We start from the raw sequence: 21,645 nt of genomic DNA on the forward strand, positions 1-21,645 counted from the left end.
GATTTAAAGTATATGGGAGAACATGAATAGATTACACAAAAATATGGCACCATTTTGTATAAGGGACTTGAGCATCCACAGATTTGGTATCTGAGGGGGTCCTGGAGCCAGTTCCCTGAGATACCAAGGGAGGATTGTATTCATCTTTTAGATAAGGAAACTGATGCTTAGAGATCAGATGATATGTACAAAGTTGTGTAATTCATATACAGTTGAGGTGGGGTTGGAATCTCTGACATCAGAGCCTGTCTTCTACCTCCTGTAGTGCCTCTTTGGAAACAGTAAGAGTGAAATTAATTCTAGACCAGGAAAAAGGACTACAGGGTGTATGTAACCAGTAAAATTCCACCTTAAATCCCATCCAGTAGGAAATAAGACACATGGTGGGGTGTAATGAATGTGGTTCCATTGTTCTAGTTCTATCTTTTCCAAGCTAACCAGGCAGCCTTAACCAAATTTCTTAACCTCTCTGTGCCTCAGTTTCCTTATCTTTAAAATGGAGACATGAATAAATAGTGCCTTTCTTAGAGGGTTTTGAAAGAATTCATTTTAATAATATGTATAAAATGCTAGACAACATCAGGTGGGAAGTACTTGGTAAATGTTAATCATTATGGTTGTTAGGCTGTACTGTAGAACATTTCTCACACTAGGACACAATGCCTAGTGCTCTTCTTCCCCAAAGAACCCTGAATTTTGGGATACTGGAGCTAGGGAGCCCTGTTCTTAAACAATTTGGTGTTTAAGAAAATAACCCTGATCTAGGACTAAATATGGTGGTATTTTGACAGAAGCCATTATTCCACCAGGTTCTTATAGAGTTAAATATTACCACCTAAGGATGTAGCATGCCAATCACGTATCAGTGGAGATGTGCAGCCCACATGGACAGACCTGCTTCCTCAGGGAGAAGGTCCTGTCTGCCTGCTCTGACCTCTGCACAATTAGGAGGTGCTTCCTTCCCCAGCAGGGGCCCCAGACCAACACATGGGACCCGGGAGACAGCTGTGGGACCCTGTCCTTCTAAAGAAGGCATTTGAGTGTGCTGCAAAGGCTTTTACACCTATGGGAGCCAACTGGCCTTATGGAACATTAAACTTACTGATCTGGATGGGCCCTGAGGAAACCACTTAGCCAAAAGCAGAACATCTGGAACATTTTGAAGAACTGAGTTTTATTCTTCAATGGCATTCTTTGATTTTCAACAGAAGAAACTGAGATATTACATAATTGTCTGATACCCACTTTCACCCCCCTTCATTCTCATTAACCTAAAATTATTCTTTGTGCATCAGTTAAAAGAGTTTGCTTGAAGCACATTCATCGTCTGTTATACTTGATAATGTTTACATTTGGATAGTTTATAGGTCAGCTAATGCCTTGAATGTACTAGCACAAAGACCAAATTGAACATGATCAGCCTGATGGACCACATCCAGTTACCCTCCTCCTTGATACATGATAATGGAGTCCCACAGGTTTTCTAGTACTGATCATCAGAGGTCATGGCTAGTGACCATCACTCTATCACAGACCTGAAAACTGAGCTACTGAAAGGTTAAGTTTAAAGTCAAAGAGAAGACTAGGAAAGGACCCTTAGTTTGGTGCTTTGACTATTATAGCTACTCATCTGAAATTTTTGCAGAAATAGCATATTAGTATGACAAAACTTAAAATGTGTATGATTGGCTTCTGAGGTTAAGAAGACAGGATTTTTTGAAGGGAAGATGTAGTTTACTTTTGCTTTTAAAATACCGTTCAACACAGTTCCATTACAAGTTAAAATCAATGCTTTGTGATTTAGATCTCAGAAAAATACTCAATGGCTTTTCTCCACAATCTGTAGTTGACCACTCTGTGTACTTCAATGCTTAAACATTTCGTTAAAACAACACAGATGTTTTCTAGCTTCCTGTAAACCGTAAAACATGTCAATTATGGCTTGACTTTGTATAAAGTCCTGTCTGTGAACTCACAGTCTCAATAGGCTTGTTCAGTATCCAGAGGAAACTACACATAAAAATAACTCTACTGGCAATCTTCTGTCCATTTCTGTAACTGGAAACTTCTACTTGTCTCTGCTTCTGGAAACCACTTTGGAAACTTAAGGAGAAATAATTCCCTCTGTTTCCAGTCTGGAAGAAAAAAGAGCCAGAGGACCCTCAGTGGGGTCCAGGATCCACTGTGGTTGTTTTCTAAAGTGCAGTAGTGTTTGCGTGGAGCCACGGGCTGTGGGGGAGAAAGCCCAGATGAGTGGAGGGGCAGTCGCCTGACTTTCCGTTACACGGTGATGGGTGCTGCCTCGTCGTGCTGTAGTCTCCAGAATAAAGTGCTGGTTTATACAAAGACAATTGAAAAGTACAAACAACAAGCTCTGCAGGCCAGGGGATTCTTGTTTAGAGTCTAGAAGTTTCTTGAGGATGTCCTATCAGGTCACCCCAGCTCCTGAGACCACAGGTTCAAATCTGGAGAGAAAAGTTCACAAACAGAAAAATCATTTTTCTGACTGGAAAATACACAAACTCTCAAAGTCTGATTGGAGTGAGAAAATTGGAGTTAAAAAAAAAAAAAAGCTCAAAGGCAGCAGGGCTTAAAGCTTTCTTTCCACCCCCTTGACAATTTGCCCTAGTCCAAATCTTTAGTTTCTCTCCCGAGGCTGATGGCAAGAAGCTCTCTCCTCTGTTCTCTGAGCTGCAGGCAGCTGAGAAATGAGCAAAGTTCAAGGGGCTTCCCTATTCAGACCTTTCATTGTGTCAGATATTTCTGTTTATTCCTGGAGATGCATTTTCCTCCACCCTGCTCAGCTTGTGCACGTCCTAGGACTGCATCACTAGCCTCTCTTTCCTCTGGTTTCCATTCCATTTTCCCCTCAAGTCTCAGAGAGAGAGGAGATTGCATGGGATAGGAGAGTAAGGTTGGGAGATCTCTTCCTCAGTCACCTACTGGACAGGCTGCAGGTCCGTTTTATCCCTCTCTTAAAGCCTACAGCTCTGTGGTCTGCCCTTTCCTCCTGCAGTTCTCACCAGGCTTCTGAAACTGCTCCCTTCCCTTTCCCCTTCAGTCTGAGGATACTGGGCCCCCTGAGACTAGCAAGAGTAGGGACCAGTGTCCATCTGTATCCTCTATCATATCCTTTTATAATGAATTGATAAAACATGTAAACTATTTTCCTGAGCCCTGTGAACAGCTCTAGCAAATTAGTTGAACCCAAGGACCTCAGATTTATAGTTGATTGGTCAGAAGTACAGGTGACAGCCTGAACGTGTGACTGGCATCTGAAGTGGAGGGGGAACACTCTTGGGAACTGAGCCCTTAACCTGTGGAATCTCACGCCATCACCAGTTAGTGTCAGAACTGAGTTACATTGTAGGACACTCACCTTGTGATGCAGAGAATGGCTTGATGTGGGGAAAACTTCCACACATCTGGTGTCAGATGTGCTTGAGTTTGATAATAGTATGAGAGTAAAAGAGGAATATAGGAGGACAACTCAAATTTTTTCCTACTCAGAGTATATATGTGTGTATATATATATATAAAGGGTTATAAGAGAAAAGAAGAAAAAAAATTAGAACCATTGGCATAGGAAAAAGAAAAGGAGACATGTCCATGTTGCTATAATAGAATGCCAAAGCTGTGGTTGGTTCTCTGGTGGAAGTTCTTAGAGGAAAGACAAGAGAATCAAGTAAACAAAGCAAAACAAAATGAAGATATTGGACCAACTACTACATAGGTATATATAGAAAGCTGGCCTCATATTTTAATATAAGGTATATAGAAATATATAGAGGTATACAGAAGTATACAGAAAGAGGTATACAGAGGTATTTAGAAAGCTGGCCTCTTATATTTTAATCTTAACCTAAACTATGGCAATGAGAGCAGTTTTTTGAGTGCCTCATCTCTAATTCTTCATTGTAAGACTCTTAGATGACTAATGTGCTTAAGTTATTTTCAAAATTCTCCCATGGCCTACCTGACACAGAGTCTTGCAAATAAAAACACAATACATGTTTGAGAGTGAATGGATAAATAAATAGTGTTATACTGGGGATCACAAGATCTTTCAATTTTTTTTGTCATTATTTCATCAATTGTCACTTAACATGCCTTAAACTCAATCTCATGATCTCTAAAGTAGAGAAGTCAGGCTGCTTTATTAGGTCTGGAAGCTCTAATAAAGTATGACTTGGATGACTAGAATAACTTTTTTTTAAGGAAGCATAACACATATCTGGCCATAGCAAACACCCTCTTCCAACAACACAAGAGAAGACTCTACACATGGACATCACCAGATGGTCAAAACTGAAATCAGATTGATTATATTCTTTGCAGCCAAAGATGGAGAAGCTATATACAGTCATCAGAAGAACAAGACTGGGAGCTGACTGTGGCTCAAATCATGAACTCCTTATTGCCAAATTCAGACTTAAATTGAAGAAAGTAGGGAAAACCACTAGACTTTTATGTATGCTGTATATCAAACCCCTTATGATTATACAGTGGAAGTGACAGATAGATTCAAGGGATTAGATCTGATAGACAGAGTGCCTGAATAACTTTGGATGGAGGTTCATGACATGGTACAGGAGGCAGTTATCAAGACCATCTCCAAGAAAAAGAAATGCAAAAAGGCAAAATGACTGTCTGATGAGGCCTTACAAATAGCTGTGAAAAGAAGAGAAGCTAAAAGCAAAGGAGAAAAGGAAAGATATACCCATTTGAATAGAGTTCCAAAGAATAGCAAGGAGAGATAAGCAAGCCTTCCTTAGTGATCAATGCAAAGAAATAGAGGAAAACAACAGAATGGAAAAGACTAGAGATCTTTTCAAGAAAATTAGAGATATCAAGGGAACATTTCATGCAAAGATGGGCACAATAAAGGACAGAAATGGTATGGACCTAACAGAAGCACACACTACTAATAGGAGGTGGCAAGAATACACAGAATTACCCAGATAATCACAATGGTGTGATCACTCACCTAGAGCCAAACATCCTTGAATATGAAGTCAAGTGGGCCTTAGGGAGCATCACTAAGAACAAAGCTAGTGGAGGTGATGGAATTCCAGTTGAGCAACTTCAAATCCTAAAAGATGATGTTGTGAAAGTGCTGCACTCAATATGCTAGCAAATTTGGAAAACTCAGCAGTGGCCATGGGACTGGAAAAAGTCAGTTTTCATTCCAGTCCCAAAGAAAGGCAATGCAAAAGAATGCTCAAACTACCGCACAATTGCACTCATTTCGCACACTACCACAGAGAAGGCAATGGCACCCCACTCCAGTACTCTTGCCTGGAAAATCTCATGGATGGAGGAGCCTGGTAGGCTGCAGTCCATGGGGTTGCTAAGAGTCAGACACGACTGAGCGACTTCGCTTTCACTTTTCACTTTCCTGCATTGGAGAAGGAAATGGCAACCCACTCCAGTGTTCTTGCCTGGAGAATCCCAGGGACGGGGAAGCCTGGTGGGCTGCCGTCTATGGGGTCACACAGAGTCGGACACGACTGAAGTGACTTAGCAGCAGCAGCAGCACACACTACCAAAGTAATGCTCAAAACTCTCCAAGCCAGGCTTCAACAGTACGTGAACCATGAACTTGCAGATGTTCAAGCTGGATTTACAAAAGGCAGAGGAACTAAAGATCAAATTGCCAAGATGTGTTGGATCATCGAAAAAGGGAGAGAGTTCCAGAAAAACATCTACTTCTGCTTTATCAACTATGCCAAAGCCTAATCACAACAAACTGTGGAAAATTCTTCAAGAGATGGGAATACCAGACCACCTTACCTGCCTCCTGAGAAATTTGCATGCAGGTCAAGAAGTAACAGTTAGAACTGGACATGGAACAACACAGTGGTTCCAAATCGGAAAGGAGTACATCAACGGTGTATAATGTTACCCTGCTTATTTAACTTATATGCAGAGTACATTATGAGAAATGCTGGACTGGATGAAGCACAAGCTGGAATCAAGACTGCCAGGAGAAATATCAATAACCTCAGATATGGAGATGACACCATATTTATGGCAGAAAGCAAAGAAGAACTAAAGTGCCTCTCGATGAAAGTGAAAGAGTGAAAAAATTGGCTTAAAACTCAACATTCAGAAAACTAAGATCATGGCATCTGATCCCATCACTTCATGGCAAATAGATGAGGAATCAATGGAAACAGTGACAGACTTTATTTTGGGGGGCTCCCAAATCACTGCAGATGGTGACTGTAGCCATGAAATTAAAAGACGCTTGCTTCTTGGAAGAGAAGTTATGACCAACCTAGACAGTATATTAAAAAGCAGAGACATTACTTTGCCAACAAAGGTCCATCTAGTCAAAGCTTTGGTTTTTCCAGTAGTCATGTATGAATGTCAGAGTTGGACCATAAAGAAAGCTGATAGCCGAAGAATTGATGCTTTTGAACTGTGCTGTTGGAGAAGACTCTTGAGAGTCCCTTTGACAGCAAGGACGTCCAACCAGTCCATCCTAAAGGAAATCAGTCCTGAATATTCATTGGACGGACTGATGCTGAAGCTGAAGCTCCAATACTTTGGCCACTTGAGGCGAAGAACTAACTCATTGGAAAAGACCCTGATGCTGGGAAAGATGGAAGGCAGGAGGAGAAGGGGAAAACAGGATGAGATGGTTGGATGGCATCACTGACTCAATGGCCATGAGTTTAAGGAAGCTCCAGGAGTTGGTGATGGACAGCGAGGCCTGGTGTGCTGCAGTCCATGGGGTCGCAAAAGTCGGACACGACTGAGTGACTGAACTGAACCAAACTGAATTGATACATATCTATGGTATCAGAATTCAGTTCTAGTCGACCAGCCATATCCGATTCTTTGCAACCCCATGGACTGTAGCACGCCAGGCTTCCCTGTGGGTCACCAACTCCCGGAGCTTACTCAAACTCATGTCCATTGAGTCAGTGATGCCATCCAACCATCACATCCTGTTTTCCCCTTCTCCTCCTGCCTTCCATCTTTCCCAGCATCAGGGTCTTTTCCAATGAGTCAGTTCTTCGCCTCAGGTGGCCAAAGTATTGGAGCTTCAGCTTCAGCATCAGTCCATCCGATGAATATTCAGGACTGATTTCCTTTAGGATGGACTGGTTTGATCTCCTTGCTGTCAAAGGGACTCTCAAGAGTCTTTTCCAACACCACAGTTCAAAAGCATTAATTCTTCTGTGCTCAGCTTTCTTTATGGTCCAACTCTGACATTCATACATGACTACTGGAAAAACCATAGCTTTGACTAGATGGACCTTTGTTGGCAAAGTAATATCTCTGCTTTTTAATATGATGTCTAGGAATCAGAATCTACTCCTAAAGTTATACTGGTTGAAAGCTTGTTTGCCTGCATAACAACAAGAAGCCAGGGGCCTGAATAGCCCCACAAGTGAGTCAAGTTAGCTGCAAGGAAAACTTCCACAAATGGAAAGGGTAGTGTACCACAGAAAAGGATTCAGGAATTCTGGACTAGGAGTTCCATCATTAAGTTATAACATAACCTTGTGCAAGTTACCTTGTCTGTTACATCCCTGCAGTATGTGTCCATTCCTTCTCGGTTGCCTGAGCTAGGAATCTGTGAGAGGTAACTAAGACACTGATACATGTCCTTGAAACGGAGTAAAAGCGTTTCCCTCCCAAAAGTTGAAAAGGACCCTATGAAAAGCCCTACATAATGCATTTGACTACTGAGATATAGAGAGATGAGTGGGGGATGGTTAACAGGGCTTAAAAAACTCCTTTCTTCATCTAACAGGCACCCCTGGGTACTTAAAACAGTGACACACTGGGGAATTTAAAAATGTACTAAAGTACAAAAACAGAATTCAGGAAACATGAAGAAAATAATATGAGGTTCCATCACACAATGACAATTATTATGGACATTTTTTATGATTATGAGCAGTTCAATGTTTTTTATTGGCATTTTAATGTCTTTACTTCATTTTGGGGGGAGAAAGCAGGTATGGTGGGTATATTAAATACTTTCTTTAAATAGAGAACTAATTATATGATGAATATATTCTTATACTTTATCCTTTTTTCTTTTTTATATAGAAAGTATTTTTCCTCATAAACAGAATGTTAAATGGTAACATACGGTCTATTGTTTCCCTGTTGTGTCAGTCAGGATAGAGTAGATTATGCTGCAGTAACAAACAACTCTTAAATCTCAATATAATAAATAAAGGTTTATTCTTGCTCATGCTCCATGCCCACCGAGGGTCAGCCGGGCGTCCTGTTATTTGTTGTTACTCAGAAGCCCAGGCTGATGTAGAAATCACTACCTTGAATGTTGCAGATGAAAACAGAAAATACAGCAAAGCACAGGCTAGCTATTATATATTCTACCCCAAAGTAACAGACATCACTTATGCTTACATTTAGTTGACCAAAGCAAGTCATATGACCACACTTATGACCTAATTAATCACAGAGAAGTGCAATCCTATTGTGTACACAAGAGCAAGAGATCTAGAAATGTGTGAAATAACACTAATGACTACCACATTCACCATGGAGAAGGATGGGAAAGGGCCATCTCCTTGGCTACACTTAGTTTTATATGAGTTTTTAATTTTATAATATTAAGGTTAAGGCCTTGAAGGCCCATCTTGGGTGATTGAGAAGTCTGGATTTTCACAATAACAGGAACAGGCACCACCTTTCCCAGAGTTCCCTAGAAAGTTAGGGGTAGAAACATAGAGTGGAAAACCCAGCCCAGAGCAGCTGTTAATTGAATTACTGAGCCCTTCTGGGCACTCTCACAGTAATCAGGCCTCACTTCAGTCACTGGTCAGTGAGGCAAAACCAGCAAGCTCTTCCTTTCTTAGGTGGGAAGCAAGAATAATTATTTGAATAAGAGTCTTGCCAGAAGTATGTGTGACACATATCTCAATGTTCACAGTAGCACTATTTACAACAGCCAAACATGGAAACAACCTAAGTGTCCATTAATAGATGAATGGATTAAGAAGATATAGTGTGTGTGAGTGTGTGTATACACACACACAATGGAATATTAGCCATAAAAAGAATGAAAAATTGCCATTTGCAGCAACACGGATGGACCCAGAGAATATTATACTTAACGAAGTAAGTCAAAGAAAGACAAATATCTTATGATATCACTTACATGTGGAATCCAAAAAAAAAAAAAATACAAATGAACTTATTTACAAGACAGACTTACAGACATAGAAAACAAACATGATTACCAAAGGGGCAGGAACGAGGTTTAAGTTAAGAGTATGGGATTAAGAAATACTACTATATATAAAATAAACAACAAGGATTTACTGTACAGCATAGGGAACTATATTCAGTGTCTTATAATAACCTGTAATGGAGAAATATCAATAACCTCAGATATGCAGATGATAGCACCCTTATGGCAGAAAGTGAAGAGGAACTAAAAAGTCTCTTGATGAAAGTGAAAGATGAGAGTGGAAAAGTTGGCTTAAAGCTCAACATTCAGAAAACTAAGATCATGGCATCTGGTCCCATCACTTCATGGGAAATAGATGGGGAAACAGTGGAAGCAGTGTCAGACTTTATTTTTTTGGGCTCCAAAATCACTGCAGATGGTGATTGCAGTCATAAAATTAAAAGATGCTTACTCCTTGGAAGGAAAGTTATGACCAACCTAGATAGCATATTAAAAAGCAGAGACATTACTTTGCCAACAAAGGTCTGTCTGGTCAAGGCTATGGTTTTTCCTATGGTCAAGTATGGATGTGAGAGTTGGACTGTGGAGAAGGCTGAATGCTGAAGAATTGATGCTTTTAAACTGTGGTGTTGGAGAAGACTCTTGAGAGTCCCTTGGACTGCAAGGAGATCCAACCAGTCCATTCTAAAGGAGATCAGTCCTGGGTGTTCTTTGGAAGGAATGATGCTAAAGCTGAAACTCCAGTACTTTGGCCACCTCATGCGAAGAGTTGACTCATTGGAAAAGACTCTGATGCTGGGAGGGATTGGAGGCAGGAGGAGAAGGGGACGACAGAGGATGAGATGGCTGGATGATCACCAACTCAATGGACATGAGTTTGGGTAAACTCCAGGAGTTGGTGATGGACAGGGAGGCCTGGTGTGCTGCAATTCATGGGGTTGCAAAGAGTCAGACATGACTGAGCAACTGAACTGAACTGAACTGATAATGGAAAAGAATCTGAAAAACTATATAGGTATTACTGAATCATTTTGTTGTACAACTGAAACTAGCACAATACTGTAAATCAACTATACTTCAATAAAAATTAAAATTAAAGAAATGAAATATGTCCAAAGAACATGCTCAGACCAAGTCCCAAGATTCATCTTCTGAGATGATAATGAGTAAGAATATGAAGGCCCAGGATTGCTCCTGGAAAGCCGAGAACCTAACACTGTCCCCCAGTGGTGGTTTTTGGGGGTGAGGCAGAGCTAGGGTAGTAGAGACTGTGTTGGAGAGTGAGAGGCTAGCTCGGCCTAAGAACTTCCGGTGGGCTCTGGCCTCAGACTTCATGAAGCTGACATAGGAGTGGGGGTGACATTGTATCACTTAGCTCAGGAAGAAGTATTTGGTTGGCCAAAAAGTTCATACAGGTTTTTCCATATCTTACAAAAAACCTTGAAGGAACTTTTTGACCAACCCATTACATTTAGTGTGGAAGGAGGTGTAAAGCCTGGGAGTACCTCTAGGTCAGGAGACAGCAAACTTTTTCTGTAAAGGGCCAGATTATAAAAAATTTAGATTTTTATGGGCTATATGGTCTCTGTTGCAATTACTCAACTCTACCATAAGAAGCAGAGGAATGGATGGGAAATTAGGGGGGAGGGACAATATGAAAACGGAAAGCATGATTAAGTTTTAATAAAAATTTTGTTTACAAAAACAGGTGGGGATTTGACCCCCTGGCCATGGTTTGCCTACTCTTTTTTTTTTTATCAATACACAACAGTGGGTAGGAGAGTGTTAACTGTGGTTGATTCTCATTAATAGGTGCCTACTAAAGTATGACAAATGTTCTAGAAATCATTATAAGTTGTTCTTTTTTGAATTGGCAAACTCAACTAAAATTAAACAAGATTTTTTTAGTAGCAAGCTTAATTTGGTCAAAATCAGTCACTTTCTTTTAAACTGATCATAGAATAAGCTAAAAGAAGCATAGAAAAACAGCTAATAAAGCAGATAAAACCAAATACCCAATAGTTTTATTAACAGTAATATCTCACTTAATTTCATTGACTAAGTAGATATAAAATATGTATACTTAGAAGAAGCCAGGAAATACTGCTGTGACCATGCACTTAAGAGTGTTACAGACTGTGTGTACAATGCAGAGGGAAAAACAAAGAGGGCTGAGCTGCAGAGAGAGTCTTACAGACTAAGAAAGGGAGTACAGTTTAGTGTATAGGCATGGGCTCTGTACTGGCATACTTGGGTCCATTTTCTGGCCCATGCATTCACTAGTCATATGACCTTGCACAAGTGTCTCCTCATCTCTGAGACTGGAGATGGTGGGAGGAAGTATATAGGGCTACTGTGAAAATTAAATGTACCTCTAGAGTGTTTAGAACAGTGGTCTGGCATTAAAACAATAATAATACTAACTTATTATTCTATACTAAAGCAGATCCTACAAGAAGTTTGAGTTTGAGTCAGCAAGAAAGAATGAAGAGGGCATTCCAGGCAGGAGACACAACATGAACAAAGGCACAAAGGTAGGAATGAGCACGGCTTGGGGACAGGAAAGGGAGAAGGATGGCCTGAAAAGCCATGCAAAAGAGCTCAGATCTTGTTAAGAGACAGAAGACTGGCCTGATGATGAGAACAGTGTAGGGGGAATCAGATCTTGCAGTGTGTGCTGCTCCACTCAAGGGGACTTCCCAAAGCTATCTATACATAGTATACATATCTATCTATAGTTCTCACTGGGTGTTGGCAATGAAACAAGATATTAGTTAAGTCAAATCCAGCTCTTATAATTTGTTCATTTTACTGAGAAGTAAAAATTATTTTTTCAAAAAACTTGTTTGATTTTATCAAGTAATTTCTTGGCTACAAGTTTGGGTTTTTTTTTTTTTAACCCCCTCTAGATCTACTCAGATATTCATTACTTCAAAATATACCTAGTGGTAGATTCTGAAGTCACAGATGCCCTTTTGTTACCGAATGGTTGACAGGCAGGGAGTTGAGGGAAAAACATCTTGCTGAAATAAACAAAACCCCCTAAATAGTCTACATGCAAATCTGGAGTGGCAGCTGCATGGATGAGCAGGTATTAGACAAAGCCCTGGTCATTTGGACAACTCCAGTGATCAGAAAATAGATGGCCACATACTTGTATTTTCAAAGGCTCTAGGAAGTCTGACAAACTGACTTACTCCAGGCAAGAATGTCCCCCTCATTTCTTGATGCCTGTGATGGTTTATTTTATATTAATTTGGCTGGACTGCTGTGCCCAGCTATTTGGTGAAATGTTAGTCTAGATGTTGCTCTGAGGGTATTTTATATAATAGATGTAATTAACATTTACCATCAGCTGACTTTAAATAAAGTAGATTACCTTCCATAATATGGGTGGGCTTCATTCAATCAGTTGAAGACCTTAACAGCAATCAGAGAAGGAGGAATTCTGCCTCAAGATTGTAATATAAAAAATCCTACCTGAGTTCCCAACCTGCCAGCCCTACAGATTTCATATTTTCAGGCTAAGAATCTGCCTGTAATGCAGGTGTCATGGGTTTGATCTCTGGGTTGGGCAGATTCCCTGGAGAAAGAAATGGCAACTCACTCCAGCATTCTTGCCTGGGAAATCCCATGGACAGAGGAGCCTGGCAGGCTACTTACTGTCCATGGGATCACAGAAGAGTTGGATGTGACTTAGTGCCTAAACAACAAGTGGTTCTGTGGTTCTGTTCTTCTGGAGAAGCATGAAGTGCCCCTCATCCCCAGCAACACACTCCAAGTTTTCTTGGCTGTCCAAACACTTGGCCCCAGATCTATTCTCTTTCTATCCCTCAAATAAGTATTTCCATGTCCTGTTCCCTCTTCTTCCCAGGGGATATTATTCCAAATGTTAAATCAGTTCTCAATAAAGAGTTAATAACTGATGAGCAACTTTTTAGGGAAGAACTTAAAAAAAAGCATCTACTGAAAATCTAACACATTTGTATCTGCTTTGACAAAACCATAATACATTATACTAAATAAAAATAATTTTTCCTTTAATACTTTGCTAATGATCATCAACCAAGTTCTATATTTTATGCAGCTCTAAACATGATTAGAAAGACTTCAATCAATCTGAAAATAACTTTGAATGCAATCAAAACAAGTACTAACAGACCATAAAATAATGTCATGTACGTATGTACATGATAAAGATGAACAGAAATACAGATAAACAGTTTTTTTTAAAAATGAAAAACATCCCCTCCACATTTGTCATTAAATGGCCAAGGCCCTCAACTCTTTCCACCCTGCACCCAAGGCAGACATTATTCATCCTTCTATCACCACAATTTGCATCTAGAAACGGTCTCCCAAACTATCCTCATCTCTGCTCCAGGCATTCCCCGCACCTGACATGAGGCTTGTTTGCCCTGCTGGATTTGATCTAACTTTCTCAATTTACAAATGACAAAACTGAAGCACAGAGAAGAGGCAGATCTTACCTAAGATTATGTAGCTAAGATCACAGAAAAATTTAAATCTAAATTGTCTTGAATTTTAATTGTGACCTCTTTAAATAGATATTTCAGGTATAAAATAAAGAGAATAATGTAATGAACATCTGTATACCCACTACTCAGTTCAGGAGGTTAAATTTGATATTTACCATTTCCATGCTATTTTTGTACTTCTTTTGTACTTTGTACATATGACTGTTTCCCATATACACTACTTAAGGTTGTTTGCGTGTTTCTGAACTTTCTGTCATTGGTAATATGCTATCTATGTCTTTCTGCATCTATCTTTCCTCTCAAAATTATATTGTTCAGATTTATTCATCTCAAAAATACATCTAGTTTTGGTGCTTTCATTTTAATTATTGTCTAGTCTTCTTATTCATCTTTTCTCTTTTTGATTCATATTTGATTATTTCTAATTTGTCGCTGTTATAGGTAATAGTACCAGACACATTCCTATCTGTATCTTCTATGATATATATCTAACTGGTCCTGACCTCTTACTACTCTCAGGTAAGTGTCAAGGAGGAGTGAGGGAGGAAGAGGAGAAGCATCACTTTCACCTCCCTGACTCTTCCTTCCTCCAGGTTAAAAGGTGGAGAGTATGAGTAAATAATTGTGGAGGGGCAGTGGGTCGGGCAGGGGATGGAGAAAATGAATCCCATTTCTTTAATTTGACTTTTGATCAAGATAGTTACTTTATTTTGAATTTCAGACAACCATTAAAATAGAGTGTGAGATTTCTCTGTTTATAAAGGAGCTCTACTGGTTAAAAATGACTGTGATACCCTCATTTTATAACTGCAATATTCAGACCATGTGGCAGGTCACAGGAGAGACATTTAGGTTGGCAGCAAGCCATTGAGTAATCAGTTCCTCAAATAGGTGTTTCTGCCTTCATTACTCAGATTCTAAACTCTTCCCTTACAATATTATGTTTCTAGGAAAAGACTTGAAAACTGATTGATAGGCTCAATTAACCTACAGGCATGTTTTGTTTAGTTTGTTTGCTATTTGAAATACTCTCAGCTAGCATTTAATAATTAAGATATTTTATATAAAAATCTGGATTTCCATCTTCTCTGGCAATGTAAGGGTAGTGCTAAACTGACAGGGAAAATGCTCTCCAATTTGTCAAAATCCCTCCCCTCCCCCACTCCCTATTTGGTTAGGGACAGTTTTTACTCATTTCATCACTGGCCCAATAGGCATCTGAGTTTATTACTTCTGTGCTCAAGTTTTGCACTATTTCTTCCTTATGCTGAGCAGCTGAAGGAATCACTTATTCAAACATTTTGACGTCATGAAATTCAGCAAATATTGGGCCTCTCTCATGGGAACTCATCTGGAGGCCAAGGTGATCAATTTATAGGAATACAGGATTTTTGTTTCCCAAGAAACAAATGTTTGTATCAGAACTTGCAGTGTTGATCTGAAAGTTGTTTCATGATTCAGAAAAGCTCAGGCAATGGGATGTCAAGCACAGCCGGCTTAGGCTGCATTTCTTCTCTGGCACTGGGTCCAGGAATGAGTCTATAGCGAAAGGATATATTCTCAAGAATCTCTTTCAGGGAAGTGGTGGAGACAGGGAGGGTGCAGGAGCCTCTTTTCATTTCATTCTTTTAAGTCATATTTTGTGTTTATGAACTGCCATGTGTGATAGATAAGCCAAATGCAGACCCTGGTATTTGAAGGTTTTCTAGGGTTATTTTCATAATCAGTGTCCCTGAAATCTGGGGAATATATTCAAAAGAATTCAAAAATAAACAGTTCTTAACATTCTGAGCAGCTGATAATACATAGTTATTTAGAAATGTCTACGAATTGCCTATCATTATTTTGGTAAACTCATAAAGTCATGTGTGACACCATATGATCCCTAGATTTCAGGCAAAGGAAGCTTTCCCAAGAGAGCCAGAAATACCCATTTTACTATGTGACCTAGAGCTGTGGATCTCCAACAGACCACTTCCCCAGTGTCTATGCTTTTCATCCTATGGAGCTAAATGGTTTCAGCAACCCTGCTTCTCCTGACCTCTAGATCACATCCTCTCTCTTCCACAAATTCCAGCTCCAAGCCTTTCAATCTCATGAAGAGACTTCTACATCTCCAGAAATACCCTTAACCCACAACCCACAGTGACTTAACGTCTACTGCAAAAATCCCAGCTGCTGATTGTGTCACAGTAGACTATCTTCCTTTTGCTGTTAAATTTAACCATGTTTCTAATTTGAGCCCAGATGTCCCGTGCATTATCTTCTAGGAGTGCTTAGGAATATAAACAGACTAAAGGCTATATAGTTGTTCTATGGCTATTCAACTGACACCATCTTTATTTTCCAAGAAAGGTATGGAACAATGCAGGATTGCAAGAGAAACTAAATGCCACTTAGCAGGAAGATTCTGCCCAGGCTATTTGCCCTTGGTGCCACAAAGCAGAGGTTTTATTTCTTAACTTAATCTGGGAGAGAAAAGAAGGTGAAAAAGAAAAGAAAAATCATGATTACTCACAGCTCTGTCCACTTCTCTCCTTACCATGGTGGCAGATCTTTTTGTTGAATCTGAAAAAGAAAAATTCCAGGGGTGGGTTAAGATTAACAAGGAAACTGTTCTGTTTATAGGTGAAATAATGGCAGAACAAAAAGTAAATCCAAATAAATCCACATAGGGAAGCATAAATTTCCACCGTGGTTTGAGACCTCAGGCTGGATAAAAACTAAAACCATACCCTTAGGAGAAAATTGTGAAAAAAGAAGGCCTTGGCTTACTTCCCATTCCCTTGTCTGCCCAGGCCCCCAGGTCCTCAGAGGCTGAGGGACTGCTAATTTGGGTATTTGGCCCAGGAAATACCTCTGAAATTCTCTCTTCCTGTTCTACTTTAATCTTGAACACCACTTCCATCCTGTCTTCCCTACACAGAGCAGAAGGTCTAATCAATAAATCTGCACTAAGGTGTAATTGACTGATACTGGTTCAAAGGAACTCTGGGAGCAGAAACACAAGTTCACAAGACTGGTTGCTGCTCATCATTGTTTCCCTGGCTTTATCTCTTTATCAAGCCCTGATTTCACACATTCCCTCTTATTCTGATTTTCTTACAGGGTTCAATACCCATGTGCTGCAGTTGCTTGGGTTCCTGAACTCAGTCCATCCCTAATCTGCTTTTGTTCTGCATGTCAGCTTCTTAATAACTCCTTTGTATCCATCTTGACCTTGGCCCAGATTTAGAGGGCGTCTATCCAGCATTGCAATCTCCTCCAAGAGCATTTGTATTTGAAAGGGGTCAATGGCTAAGCTATAGGAACTGCCCTTGAATGCTGGAGATTCAGTGAAGGACTCGAACTCCTGAGGTCAGTGTTGTCATTCTCTGTGATTCTCATGCAAACATTAGTCAATACATTTGGCCTTTGGTTTAAATCTCTGCAAAGCTCTGGCTCAGTCTTTTAGGGCAAAATGTGGTGCACAGGCTAGTACTGGTGGGCGAGTTGATTATTAACAGTCCACAATGAGATAGGTATAGAAATAAAGTGCAAACATTAGAAATGTTTATAGTAATTCTTCTAATATGTTAGGTTTTTATGATCATATCTATTGAAATATCATATTATGTTTATTAAATCCAATAGAAATTAGAAATACTTCTCTATCCCATACAGTAGCTACTAGCCCCATGTGACTGTTGAACACTTACAATATGTGAGCACTTAAAATATGACCCAGGACTTGAACTTTTGTTTAATTTAAATAACCACATATGGCCATGTTGTATAGAGCAGGTTAGCATACATATCTGCATATCAGAGGTTCAAAGTCTAAAATTTTATTGAACAATTTTGTTGTATATGCCAGGTAATGTTTTAGACACTAGACATATACTGATGAAAAAGAGAAACCATAGTCCTTGAATTCATGTGTACTTGTGTACTCCCTTCTAAGAGAGCGGATCCCAAAGCACAAGAGTTACAGAGGAGGGCTGTTACGTAGCAATGGTGATTTCACTTTAGTTTATTAAAAAATAAATCACTTGAAAATGTATTCACTTAACTCTTATTAGTAACAAATCTCTCCCACTCTAGTTGGTGCCTGAGACTCACACCCAACTTGGTGCTACTTACATTTGAAATTGGGATGAGGGATGAGGGATGAGGGGAAGACTTCTTTTCTCCATTCTATCTTTAAGAAAGGTGGCTCTACTTCATATTCTCATAGAGTAAGGATAAAAAATCTGCTGCTCATTTATGAGGTGCCTAATGGGTTCCCAGGCCCCAAGCCTAGAAACTTGGTTATAAAATGCTTCTGAGGGGGTACACATGAGGGAAGTACTAGAGGAATGCAGGACTTTCCTGGTGGTTCAGTGGTTAAGAATCTGCCTGCCAGTGCAAGGGACATGTTTCTGATCCCTGGCCCAGAAAGATTCCACATGTTACATAGCAACTAAGCCCGCATGCCACATCTGTTGAAACCCACATGCTCTAGAGCCTGTGCTCCATAGCAAATGTCACCACAATGAGAAGCCCATCACTGCAACTAGAGTAGCCCCTGCTTGTCACAACTAGAGAGCCCATGCAGCAACGACAACCCAGTGCAGCCAAAAAAAAGAATAAGAATACAGAAGATATGGTTCTAATGAGGTGTATCATGACCGTCATGACTCTCTGAAGTCACAGATTTGCAGAAGTGATTCTGTTTAGTCCAAGATTTTTTGGGCAAGACCCTAAAATTCCTCTACTTCCATTCTTTCTCTCTATCCCATTTTTTCTCCTTTCCTCCCTCCCTTATTCCCTTCTTCCTTCCTCCCCAACCCCCCTCTTTCTTTTGACAACAGTTCATGGATCTTGGATTCTACAGTAGAGGGTTTGTGGTTACTACCCAAGCTAATGCACACATAGGTCAACGGACAAATAGATAATGACAATATTTCATGGCAGATGAGAATATAGAAGTTAGATTGTAAATGTAAGATAACAATCACTGAAAAGCCCCCCAGTCCTCAAGCAGTGACCACTTCAAATTCTTAGTGAATTATTCCTAGCTGCTATTTCCTTTTCTATAGGCTGTGTATAGACGTTGGGAGGAGGCTCACTGGGTGCTGTGTAGGAAAGGACCTGTTTAGGAAAGCACCAGATGGGCTTGCAGGTATTCTGGCCTGGATTCAAACACCACAGGCATGCTCTGTCTCACTGTCAGAGGAATGGGAATAGGTTGGCGAGCCTGTGATGGGCTGAGGAGGGAGCTGCTGAAAGATCTCAGGGTATCACCAGTCAGGTGATTTCCCTACGCCAGATGGCCTCACACTTCTTTCCTTTCCTTACCCAACCAGAAGATTCAGATTCCTGTGGGGAAGAGGACGGCTCAGCCCAGCTCAGACCCAGAACGGGCAAAGGAGGAATGAGTACTAAAGGAGTCCTCATGAAGGATCCTGCCATCCTCCCACCAGTGAACTCTGACTGCACAACCATCTGCATTGCCCAAATAACACTGATCTCATGAGGCTGATGACACTTCTTGGCTCAGAGAACAAAGCAAACCATTTCAGCTACAGGAATGAAGCACTCATTCAAAAATATTCAGTTTTTTAATTTTTACTTTTATCAATATTTTTATTCAAAAAAAATTGCGTCTTACTGAAGACCACAGGCATTTTCTCCTGGGAAATAATCATCAGGACAAGCCCCAAGAACCTCATGAGCCCTGAGTGGACACAGTGTGAAGCTACAGGTCAGTGGGGCCAAGCAGGGCCTCACACTGCAGACACCCAGTCTACTTCGTTATCATGAATAAAACTCACTTACCTTCTCCAGAATACAACTTCTGGCAGAGTCGTTTTCTTAGGGCTACCATTGTGGCTATGAACATGAGAGCAACGATGAGGGAGAGAATGAAAACATGAAGCAGTGAAGATGGAGGGATCTTGGGGTCTTCCATAGGACCTGGCAGAAAGAAAAAGCACCAGAATCCCATTGTATGGTAACTCAGAGGCAAACCAACAGTGCAGCCAAGTGAGTTATAACCAACACGGCCAACTTGCATTGAGCATTTACTCCATGCCAGGTATTTTTCTATGAATGCTGTATCTATATGAATGACGTCTGTATCAGCTTCTTTACTCTTCATGACCACTCTTTGAGGCAGGCTGTACTATAACTCTCATTTTACTGATAAAGAAAGTGAGGCACAGAGACGTAGCACACCTTCCTAAAATTATACATTAAGTGACATAGCTGAGATATAGTCCAGGCTGCCCGATTCCACATTCCATGTTTTTCACCAGTCTTATATACCTACTGTATTATGTTCTCTTTCTTTCTCTTCTTTCTACCTCCCTCGCTTCCTTCCTTCTCCTTCCTTTCTTTCTTTTTCTTCCTTCCTTCCTTGCTGTTTCTCCTTCATCATCTCTCTTTTTACAATAGGATAGTCCCTCAGCCCAAATATGTCTCCCCCTCCACTGTCAAGCATTCATGATGCTTAGAATATATCTGATCATTACTCAACCTCCAGGATTAAGAGGATCCTTTTGAAAAAACAGAATATCGTATCTTAATGTGAATCATTACAGCTAGCCATTTTCCTTTTCTCAGGGAATCAAGGTCTGGCACTGAGGAAAAGATGAGTTTAGTAGAGAGGTGGATGAGAAGAGTAAGTTTGGAGGCTGGGGAAAGCCTTTTAAAGGAGTGCTCTGGTTGGAATGAGGGCTCCAGACTGACCAAGGACAGGCCTGGATGGGGGGTTCACTACAGGGAGATGGAAGCATACTCAAGTAAACTGTGCCCTTTCCAAAAGGCTAAATTTTGCCTTATGGAGTAACTCATAAAGAATAAACATAACAGGGAATTCCTTGGCTGTTCAGTGGTTGGGTGTCTGCACTCTCACTGCTGAGGGCCTGGGCATGGCCAAAAAAAGAATAAGTGTCATAGCCTGGTCCTGGAAAAGTCTGGCAAAACTGCTCTTGAGGAAGGGCTCAGTCCTGCCCTGTCTTCCCCTTCTCCCATCATAGTGCTATCTGAGAACCACAGACAGTTTTAGCTAAGAAGAAGGGACTAGGCTCTCATCTTAGAGTTGAGGAAGTAAGGCTCCAAGATCTAAGGTCATCACTGCTAATGGGCTGGTGGCTCAGTGGTAAAGAATCCATTTGCCAAGTAGGAGACCCTGGTTTGATTCCTGGATTGGGAAGATGCCCTGGAGAAGGAAACGGCAACCCATTCCAGTATTCTTGCTTGGGAAATCCCTTGGACAGAGGAGCCTGGTGGGTTGAAGTCCATGGGGTCACAAAGGGACGGACAAGACTTAGTAACTGAGCGCACATGCACACATCAGTGCTAAGCAAGTGGCCAAACCAGGACTGCAAACCCAGATCTGTCTGATCCAAAGCTCAGGCCCCACAGGTATTGTCTCTAAGTATAAGTCTCCCACAGGAACTTGTCTCTAAGTTCAAGACTGTAGTGAACATAAAGATAAAAAGCATTAAGAAGTTTGCTTCATCTAAACGTTGGATAATCCATATTTAAAAATTTTAATTGAGGTATAATTGTCATATAACATACTAGTTTCAGGCATATAACATAACGATTTAATATTTGTATACACTGTGAATTATCACCACAATATATCTAGTTAACAGCCCTTATCACACATAACCCATAGTAACTAATATTTTCTTGGAAGTGCTTACTAGGGCTTCCCAGGTGGTGCAGTAGTAAAGAATCTGCTTGCCAATGCAGGAGATGTAAGAGATGCAGGTTCAATCCCTGGATTGGGAATATCCCCTGGAATAGGAAATGGCAACCCATTTCAGTATTCTTGCCTGGAAAACTCTGTGGATGGAGGAGCCTGGTGGGTTATAGTCCATGGGGTTGCAAAGAGTTGGACACAATTGAGCGACTGAGCACACACACACAGGAAGTGCTTATTAAGTATTTGCTGCACATAGCACCATAAGTCAAGGAGTTCTTACTGTCCCC

The 21,645-nt window shown here is 40.5% G+C and overlaps 1 protein-coding gene across 3 annotated transcripts in view; it reads right to left on the reverse strand.

Annotated features, from left to right (window-relative positions):
• PDCD1LG2 (programmed cell death 1 ligand 2) overlaps positions 1-21,645 on the reverse strand; it is a 129,100-nt gene that overhangs the window by 63,492 nt on the left and 43,963 nt on the right. For 2 of the 3 annotated variants that reach the window (XM_025279087.3, XM_006080601.4), the window contains exons 5-6: positions 19,480-19,617; positions 16,199-16,248 (exon numbers count right to left, since the gene is read on the reverse strand). In XM_025279087.3, coding sequence (XP_025134872.2) covers positions 16,199-16,248; positions 19,480-19,617 — 188 coding nt within the window. Of the gene's footprint in view, positions 1-2,127; positions 2,466-16,198; positions 16,249-19,479; positions 19,618-21,645 lie in introns of those variants that run through there. The other variant, XM_006080602.4, reaches the window with a different exon arrangement.

The sequence above is a fragment of the Bubalus bubalis genome, chromosome 3 (assembly GCF_019923935.1).
Source record: "Bubalus bubalis isolate 160015118507 breed Murrah chromosome 3, NDDB_SH_1, whole genome shotgun sequence".
Classification (NCBI taxonomy): Eukaryota; Metazoa; Chordata; class Mammalia; order Artiodactyla; family Bovidae; genus Bubalus; species Bubalus bubalis.